The sequence below is a fragment of the Myotis davidii genome, unplaced genomic scaffold, assembly GCF_000327345.1.
Source record: "Myotis davidii unplaced genomic scaffold, ASM32734v1 scaffold946, whole genome shotgun sequence".
NCBI classification, from domain to species: Eukaryota; Metazoa; Chordata; class Mammalia; order Chiroptera; family Vespertilionidae; genus Myotis; species Myotis davidii.
Window position 1 is genome coordinate 717,077 of NW_006297395.1, and position 10,634 is coordinate 727,710.

General features: G+C 35.9%; 1 protein-coding gene across 1 annotated transcript; it reads right to left on the reverse strand.

Annotated features, from left to right (window-relative positions):
* Positions 1-9,266: 9,266 nt before the first annotated feature.
* LOC102760288 (parathyroid hormone-like) lies at positions 9,267-9,812 on the reverse strand. The gene is made up of 2 exons (XM_006773187.2): positions 9,727-9,812; positions 9,267-9,609 (listed from the first exon to the last, which is right to left on the reverse strand). The coding sequence occupies exons 1-2, from the start codon at positions 9,810-9,812 to the stop codon at positions 9,360-9,362; spliced, it is 336 nt and encodes a 111-aa protein (XP_006773250.1). The 3' UTR covers positions 9,267-9,359.
* Positions 9,813-10,634: the final 822 nt, after the last annotated feature.

Below are 10,634 nucleotides of genomic sequence, written 5' to 3' on the forward strand. Positions count from 1 at the left end.
CCCGCCACCCCGCCCACCCACCTGCTGCCAGCCTTGCTGTGATAGGAGCTTGTGGGCCTCAGGGGAGGAACCAAGAGGGGCTCCGTACACTTCCTGGTGACAGGTCTTCTGTCTGGTCATTTAGGTTGTGAGGGCCCTAAGCTATTTGAAATATGAAGAGATGGTGTCGCCTTTCCCAGGCTTGGCCGGTAAAAAGTTCCCCCATGACATTTCTAAATTCTTAATTCCAACTAACTGGAATGGAGACAATCCTGGGGTTATAATGATAGAAACTGAGTCCCTAGCCACCCTGTTGACCTCTTAACCAGCCCAGTAATATAACATTCCAGTACTGTTATGTGAACAAGAAACCAACTTCTATTTAATTTGGGTGGCTATACATTTGTCACAGCAATTTGTTCACACTAACTAATTCAGAAATGAGTACCTTTATGTTAAACACTAACAAAAACCTAAAAATATGGAGCAGGGATTAGCTATGGTGGATGGTGCGAAAATAGATATCATGAGCTAGAAAGAGTCCATGTTATACAAAAGTATACATTTAAAAAATTATATTAGAGCCCTGGCCAGTGTGGTTCAGTGGTTAAGCATTAGCCTCCGCATGGAAAGATCTCAGACTCAATTCCCAGTCAGGGGCACATACCTAGGTTCTGGGGTTTGCTCTCTGTCCCCAATTGGGGTGTGTGCAGGAGGCAACCAGTTGATGTGTCTCTCTCACATCAATGTTTCTCTCTCTCCTTCTCTCCCTCCCTTCTATCCTCTCAGAAAAAGCAATGGAAAAAATATCCTCAGGTGAGTATTAACAAAACAAAAAAAATGATTTTAGACTATTCATCTAATTAAGGGATCTGGACATTTTATAAAGATAAGCAAGAGAAGCAAGAAAACCTTAGCTGGGTGTGTAGGGGAGGCAACTGATAAATGTTTCTCTTTCATATCTCTTTCTCTCTCTCTGTCTCTCTGCCTTAATCTCTTTAAAAATATCCTTGGGAGCAGATTTTAAAAAGAAAGGGAAAAAAAGGAAAGGAAAGGAAAAAAAAATAATTGATAAATTATATAATTGATAAATATAAAAATGAGGCCAGGAAGAAGAGGGATGTGATTGAGGAAGGGCTAACAAAGAATTTCTAAGCTACTGGCAATATTCTGTTTCATAATCTGAGCAGTGAGAAAAGGTGTTCATTTTGTATTTTTTCTTGAAAATATACATTTATGTTTTATACCTGCTTGTGTATATACAATAATAAAAGTAAAGGACTTCTAGTAGAGATGGTGGCATAGGTAAATATGGTATACCAATCCTCCCAAAAAACAAATCAAAATTACAACTAAATTAAAATTACAGAAGAACCTTCATTCAGAACTACCTGAAATCTAGCTGACTGGAAGTCCCATAACTAAGGAATTTAAGAAGAAGCCTCATGGAGACAGGTAGGAGGGGCGGAGACACAGAACACATGTGCGGTGGATAAAAATGGGGAGGGATATCTTGGTTGGGAAGCCCCCCCCCCCCTTGAGGAGTGAGCGGTCATAGCACCACCTCAGGCCTCCCAAAACAGAGTTCCAATACCAGGGAGAGAAGTCCCCATATCTTCTGGCTGTAAAAACTACTGGGGATTTTGGCTGCTTGAGACCATCTGGGCACAAGCCACATTTTAACTGCATATGTGACTATGGTATTGGACAGCACAGAACACAGAACATTTCCATCATCACAGACAGTTGTATTGGACAGTATTGACCTAAGTAGGTCAGGGCTGTGTATTTTACAGTCCTGAAGTATCTTGTGCTTTTCTTTTAGAGCACTTATCAAAGTTAATAATGAATTAATGTCTGTCTTCCATACTAAATTATTGGCCCCATGAAGATAAGAACTGTGTCTATTTTACTTACCAGTGTATGTCCAATGCTTAATATAGTACACGGCAAGTAATGGACCCTAAATAGATACGTGTCAAAGGACAAATAAATGAAGTTATATTCTAACACATATACAAACTCTAGTCCATGGAATTTGGAGTTCAGACTAGAAATATGATAAGCAGGTTTGTGTATAGGCAAATGCTTTTGCATTCAAGTTTCAGATCACTTTCTCCTTTTCTGACTGTTTCATTATCTTTCCTGAAATGAAGAGGACAATAGTATCTTGCTACTAAGATTTGGGGACCTGGTACTTTGATAATATTACTAAAAGGATGATGTTCCACATATACTCATTTCACAATTTACACTGAGTGGCCAGATTATTATGACCACCCCATCAGTACAATGAAGTGAATTAGTTATGCAAATAATCTATACTAATAAAAGGGTAATATGCTAATTAGACCAGACTTCTTCCAGACAAAGCCACAGTGGCGGGGGGCCAGGCAGAGGCGGTTAGCCACTCAGTGTATGTAAATCAAACCATCATGTTGTACACCTTTAACTTATATAGTGATGTATGTCCATTATTTTTCAATAAAACCATTTTATGTTATTCTTCTTAGTCATGATCTATTTAAACATGTTGGTATTACTTATAACCAAAAAGATATTCTTATAACAAGTGAAAAATATTTAATGTCACTTTTTTAGAATCATGATCATTAAATTTTATTTTGCATTGTAAGGTGAGAGAAAGGTTAAAGAATGCAATTTTATTCTTTTATAAATTATGCAATAACACACTTTAAAAAGAATAAACAGCCCAGCTGGCACAGAAATAGAATAATTAAAAGACTCTTTTATAAAAATAAAATCAAAATAATTAAATTATAGCTATCATGGTTAGCAACGGATTACATGTAAAGTTTGGTAATATTAGAAATATTGGTACTTGATAATCATAATAGAGGGTGGAACCATTAGCTGCATGTAATAGTGTTGCCCTCGGCTGACTGGAGCAGTGCTCTGATAGATGTGTTTTCACTGGGATTTAGCCTTAGTTAATACGTCCACATCAGCTTTGTCTGCTTCTTCAAGGCTTTTTTGATGGCTCTCAACCAGGACATTATCTTCCTTTCTTAGGGACCTCCTGGAAACATGATTCTTACGAACTGTAGACTCTCCAAGGATCACTTCCTGCAGCAACTTCTGTAGCCACTCCTGCTTTTCCAAATTCTGCAGATGTTTACGCAGCTTATACAGAAGCTGTATTTCACCCACAGTTTCCCCCCTATAGGGAACAGAAACAGAGAAACCACTCCATCAGTCCTCGTCTTCCCATCATAAAGCCAGCCCTAAAATTCCAATCCCCAAGACCTAGCCATGCAGAACAAGAAACGGTACTTACTTCATGGGTTTCCCGTCTGATTTTGCAAAAACACAAACTGCAAACATGATGATCATTACTTTAACGATCATTACTTTTGCAGACATCATCTTCACTAAAGAGGTAAAGCAAAATGCAGGTATTTAAAAAATATTTTTACTATTCCACACTATATAATTAACTTTAGCAGTTTACATTGATAATTACACAACTGTACACAAAGTGGTACAGCAATTAATTGGATTGGTTTTCATGGAGGACTTTTGGAATCAGCCTCTTTCTTTTTTAAAAAATATATATTTCTTTGATTTCAGAAAGGAAGAGAGAGATAGAGACATCAATGATGAGAGAGAATCATTGATAGGTTGCCTCCTGCATGCCTTCTATTGGGGGTTGAGCCCGCAAGCCATGCTGTGCCCTTGGACTGCAATCAAACCCATGACTCTTCAGTCCACAGGCCCACACTCTATCTACTGAGCCATTACAGATACATTAGTATGTATTTTATATACACATAATTTGACGTAGAAATTAGACAGGTTAATTTTATTTTCTAGGTAAATTAGTTTTACTTTTTAGGGATCTTTTTGAGAGTTCTTGTGCAAGTTTTAATATATGAATTTTAAGCCACAGGAATGAAAATGCATAATTTTTAGAATTTCCTCCTACATTTTATGTTGCTTATGACTAAGTGCTTATAATTTGCTTGGATAATGACTAATTCTCTTAGGTAAATTATTAACACTGTTTATTTACTTAGAAAGTTTATTTTTCATAAGTCAACGTAATTTCAGGCACTGCATAAATAACCACAAATACCTAATTAATACTCCCTGATTTAGAGATATTTTTACTAAATTAATGCATACTTCTACCATTTAAAAATGTGTCAAAGTATTTAAAAATTATCTAATTAATTATAAGAATTTAAAGCTTAGGCTTCATATAAAATGCTTGTCGTTTTTTTTTCTCTTCAGGTTCTTTTAAAACTATCTTGTCTGAGTGTAATTTTTAGCACTTTCCTCTTTTGTTCATGAAGCTTTTCATCTCAAAATAGACTAGTCTAGTTTTATCTTAATCTGCACTTCAGTAATTGCAAAGCCTATTGTTATAGAAGTGCTTTTTCTTAATGCTTAATGTTCTGTTTTAACATACATATAGAGAGTCACTATGCACTCATATTTTAAAGGGAAATGGCTTTATTTATTTATTTTGAAGTGGTAGCATCATTTAAAAGTGGTATAAGAATCAGAGCAGTATGAGAAATATATTAGCATAGACTTTGGCTCTCTTAAGCCCAGAGACCTATTGGGGCCTGACCCAAAGAAAGTTGATTTCCAGTCGGTTGGGCAATCTGAGCTTTCCAGTGTCACCACTGAGATGGCCTCCCTCTAAAGAGCAGCAGTTCCTTTTCAGATTGTGGATCTACTGATAAGCTCTGCCATTTTCATTTCATTTCCTGAAAGTCAGGGTCGGCTTGTGGAAAGTTGTTACACAACATGCTCAATGTGAAATGTCAGCCCTCACTCTAAACTTTCCCTAGTCACAGCATCAGATGAAGACTTCACTGGGTTTTGTGGTGGCTTTCTGATTTTGGTAGCTCATTGAAGAAAGGAGTTTGAAAATTGTATGTTGTTAATGATTGTCTGCCATATCCTGCCTGAAATACCATGATTGTTTATGAACAGTATCTTTAATAAAGCCGGATGCAGTTTGAAAAAAGAAGTAGTATAAGAAATATGATCTACTACATTTATTTTCCCTGTGCAGTATGAAGCTTCCCAGTGCAATATAAAGCTATTGATGGAGCAACAAAAACATATACTTCAATTTTGGTTTATGTTATATTTTTAAAAAGGCACTGTAGCTAGAAGACAGGAGCATTGGTGTCTAATCTTAGCTCTATCACATTCACCTAGTGACTTCAGACATCTCTGCTTTGTTTCCTATTCCTAATAGAAACAAGCTTCTTATAAGAATGTCATTAAAAAGCTCAAAAATCAGGTGTAAAATACCCTTACAATTCATGTACAGTTTTCAGAATAGGAAATTAGAAAAATCTTTATTAAAGGGAATAAATACTCAGCAGTAGAACTGTTTCTCCAGTTCTAGTATACAACTTGAGTTTTCCGTGAGTCATAAAACAGTTTGATTAGATCATTCTGCAGAAAAAAATGGATTACTAATTTAATTTCATAAATGTATATTGGTTATTTAAATCAGAATGATTTATTCCTCATTAGTCAGCTTTATGTGAAAATTTCAGTAAGATACCATTAAAGCATATGATGCCAAATTATAATTTTTTGTGTGTAATTTCAGATAAATTTAGAAAAAGCAAGGCCCCTCAAAAGACTTTCATCACAAAAATAAATTATTTCAGAGTATTTTAGTAACATAAATTTATTTTGTGTTGTGGCATTTTATATGAAACATAACTCAAACCCTCCTTTCACATTTTAACTTGAACAAACAGCATAATATTTATAGGAAATGATACACATTAAATAATACCTAGATTATAACAAATATCTTATATGAGATTTGAAAGAGAAAGTGAAGATTACTCACCACACAATGTCTTAGGATAATACCTTTCAGGTATATTAGTAGCTGGTACTCTCTTAAAGTTGAGTAACTTTAGAAAGCTGATGAATTGGATTATAGACACTTAAGGGTGACTTTTATATGTAGGTCTTCCTCTCAGCAAGAGAAGCTTTTATGTTGTTACAGATGATATCACTCCCAATTTTCTGTATCACAAGTATAGGACAGAACAACAGACAACCCCATTGGGTGGTGCCCATTCTTTTTAAGATTTAGATAATTATATATTAACAGGTACACAGTACGGAGCTGGGAAAAAGAATTATGCACAGATTTCTAACAAATATTAAATGCAATTCTGAGTTCTGACTGGGTTCATGAATTTGTATTGTTAAAAAAATGATTTCAGTGATTTATGGTGAAGTCATCATTTTAAGTATAACATCATCATTGAACATAAAAACTGAAAATAAGCATATGTCTATAACCATATTATTGATACAGTTATTATGAGGATTAAAATGAATCATGTTATGTTATTCATACTTTACAAGCCATTTTCAACTTCCACATCAGTCCTGGTCATCTTTTAAAATAATAGATATAGTGCTTTTCTTAAAGGTGTTAAAAATACTTTGAGAAAATGCTCTTAGTATACAATGAATTTTAAGGGCTTCGAAAGTGAAATAATTTAAACCCTTATATAACTTGCATTTTGTTCATGCATTTAATTTGCAATAATAAAACATTTGATAAGCACTAACTATATGTAGACTTTACATATATTATTCCACCTAGTTTTCCTAGCAATCCTTTCAATAAATACAATCATTAGCCCCATTTTCACAGGAGGAGGAGCTTTGGAAAGTAAAGAAAATGGAATTCAAAATAGGTTTTTATGCCTCCAGAGTCATTTTTATTCTTACTCTCTCACTTTCCCCCTAGAAACTAACAGATCTCCCTTCTTTGAACTCCAGTCTTCGTGACTTTCATTTGCCTCGCTCTTTGCAGCTGCTTTGCTCACATCTGGATTCTTGTGTTCCCCACCTGATGATGGAAGACCTGCTCCAAAACCTAATGGAGGCATAATGCTGCCACCTATCTGATTTCAAATATGGCCACACCCTGGTCTCCCTCTATTCCATCAAGGCCCTTTGAATGCTCTTGGTGTACCTAGGATTCATTTAAGCAGCTTATCCCCCAGCTAAAGTCCCAGAATTCACTCAGTTCTCTTAGCTCTGGTCCTATCCAGGCTTCATGTTATCCCTTTTTCTCCTAACCATTGCCAAGGTGAGACTTACACCATGTAAAGAGCCAGTCCAAGCTTGAATAGTACCTGAATGAGAGAGATCTGTTAGTCCTGCTCTGGGGAGCCCTCTACAGTAGGCAAATATCACTTAATTCCAGAAGTGTTAGTGACAGACTGCAATGTGTCTGCAGATATGAACCAGGTTGATAAACATGTTGGAAAACATGACATGTGAGAAGCAGTTGAGTGAAACTGGAAAACAAAAGAAATGGCAATGAAAAGAAAGGAAAGGAAAGGAAAGAAAAGGAAAGGAAAGGAAAGGAAAGGAAAGGAAAGGAAAGGAAAGGAAATAAAAGTGAAAGGAGAAGAGAATAATGATAAATATAATAAGGAGGCCAGGAGGAAGATGGATGTGATTGAGGAAGGGCTAACAAGGAATTTCTAAGATACTGGCAATATTCTGTTTCATAATCTCAGTAGTGAGTAATGAAGTTCACTTTTCATATATTTTTTTGAAAATTTACATTTATGTTTTATTGATGCTTTTGTATATCTCTATATACAAAGGCTAATATGCAAAGTGTCCCTTGGGAGTTTGACAAAGAGACTGGGAGTTTGATCGCTTACTATGATGTGTGCTGACCACCAGGGGGCGGCACGGAATGAAGAAAGGCACCAGCTAGCAACTGGTGAAGGAAGGCCCCAGGGGGAAACACAAAGGCCCTGTTCGGCTCTGATCACTGGCCAGGCATAAGGACTCTACCAGTGCACATATGTCATGCACCAGGCCTCCAGTACAATAATAAAAGTAAAGGACTTCTAGTCAAGATGGTGGCATAGGTAAATGTGGTACCCAATCCTCCCATAAACACATCAAAATTACAACTGAACTAAAATTACAGAACAACCATCATTCTGAAATCTAGCTGACTGAGAGTCCTATAACTAAAGAATTTAAGAGGAAGCCTCATAGAGACTGGTAGGAGGGGCGGAGACACAGAACTCCTGTGTGGTGGATAAAAATCAGGAGGGATATCTTGGTTGTGAAGCCCCCCCTTGAGGAATGAAGGAGTCATAGCCCCACATCAGGCCTCCTAAACAGAGTTCCAGTACCAGGGAGAGAAGTCCCCATAACTTCTTGCTGTAAAAACTTGTGGGGATTGTGGCTGCTGAGACCATCTGGGCACAGGTCACATTTTAACTGTATATGTGGCTATGGTATTGGACAGCACAGAACACAGAACATTTCCATCATTACAGACAGTTGTATTGGACAGTATTGACCTAAGTAGATCAGGGATGTGTATTTTATAGACCTGAAGTATCTTGTGCTTTTCTTTTAGAGCACTTATCAAAGTTATTAATGAATTAATGTCTGTCTTCCATACTAAATTATTGGCCCCATGAAGACAGGAACCATATCTATTTTGCTTGCTGGTGTATGTCCAGTGCCTAATACTGTACATGGCAAGTAGTGGGCCCTAAATAGACATGTGTCAAAGGACAAATAATGAAATTATATTCTAAAACATACAAGAACTCTAGTCCATGGAATTTGGGGTTCAGACTAGAAATATGATCAGTAGGTTTGTGCATAGGCAAATGCTTTTGTATTCAAGTTTCAGATCACTTTCTTCTTTTCTGACTATTTCATTATCTTTTCTGAAATGAAGAGGACAAAAGTATCTAGCTACTAAGATTTGGGGACCTGGTACTTTGATAATATTACTAAAAGGATGATGTTCAACATATAATCATTTCACAATATATGTAAATCAAACCATCATGTTGTACACCTTTAACTTATATAGTGATGTATGTCTATTATTTTTCAATAAAACTGGAAATAAAACCATTTTATGTTGTTCTTCCTAGTCATGATCCATTTATTTACACATGTTGGTATTACTTATAACCAAAATGATATTCTTATAACAAGTGAAAAATACTTAACATCACTTTTTTAGAATTATGATCATTAATTTTTTATTTTGCATTGTAAGATGAGAGAGAGGTTAAAGCGTGCAATTTTATTCTTTTATAAATTATGCAATACATACTTTAAAAAGAATAAGCAGCCCTCCTGGCACAGACAGAGAATAATTAAAAGACTCTTGAATAAAAATAAAATCAAAGTAATCAATTAAATGATAGCTATCATGGCTAGCAATGAATTACATGTAAAGTTTGATCATATTAGAAATATTGGTGCTTGGTAATCATAATAGAGGGTGGAAACATTAGCAGCATGTAAATAGTGTTGCCCTCCTAGAGGCTGACTGGAGCAGTGCTCTGATAGATGTGTTTTCACTGGGATTTAACCTTAGTTAATACATCCACATCAGCTTTGTCTGCTTCTGCAAGGCGTTTTTGATGGCTCTCAAACAGGACATTGTCTTCCTTTCTTAGAGACCTCCTGGAAACATCATCCTTGGGAACCATAGCACCTGCCGTGTTCACTTCCTGCAGCAACTTCTGTAGCCACTCCTGCCTTTCCTTCTTGTTCAGATATTGACGCCGGTCATTCATAAGCTGTATTTCACCTACAGTTTTCTTCCTGTAGGGAACAGAAACAGAGAAGCCACTCCATTAGCTCTCTTCTTCCCATCATAAAGGCAGTCCTAAAAATCCAATCCCCAAGTCCTAGCCCTGCCGAACAAGAAACAGTACTTACTGCAGGGTTTTCCCATCCGATTTTGCGAAAAAACAAATTGCACACAGGACGATCATTATTTTAACCATTTCTTTTGCAGACATCATCTTCAATAAAAAGGAAAAGCAAATGTCAGGTATTTGAAAAATGTTTTTACTATTCCACACTCTATAATTAACTTTAGCAGTTTACATTTATAATTACACAACTGTACACAGAGTGGTACAGCAACTAATTGGTTTTCAGGGAGGACTTTTGGAATCAGCTCTTTATTTTTTTGTTTTTAAATATATTTTTATTGATTTCAGAAAGGAAGGGAGTGGAAGAGAGAGATAGAAACATCAATGATGAGAGAGAATCATTGATAGGTTGCCTCATGCATGCCTTCTACTGGGGGTTGAGCCCGCAACCCAGGCATGTGCCTTTAACTGCATTCAAACCCAGGACCCTTCGGTCTGCCGGCCGACATCTATCCACTGAGCCAAACAGGTAGGGCCAACCTTTTTATTTTACAGATGCATTAGTATGTATTATATGTACACATAATTTGACTTAGAAATTAGATTAGTTTTAGTTTCTAGGTAAATGAGTTTTATATTTTAGGGATCTTTTTGAGAGTTCTTGTGCAAGTTTAATATATGAATTTTAAGCCACATGAGGAATGAAAATGCTTACTTTTTAGAATTTTCTCCTACATTTATGCTGCTTATGACTAAGTTCTTATAATTTGTTTGGAAAATGGATTATTCTCTTACTTAGGTAAATTATTAACACGTTTATTTACTTAGAAAATTTATTTTTCATAAGTCAACGTCATTTCAGGCACTGCAATAATAACCATAAGTACCAAATTAATAGTCTCTGATTTAGAGATACTTTTACTAAATTAATGCATACTTTTACCATTTAAAAATGTGTCAAAGTATTAT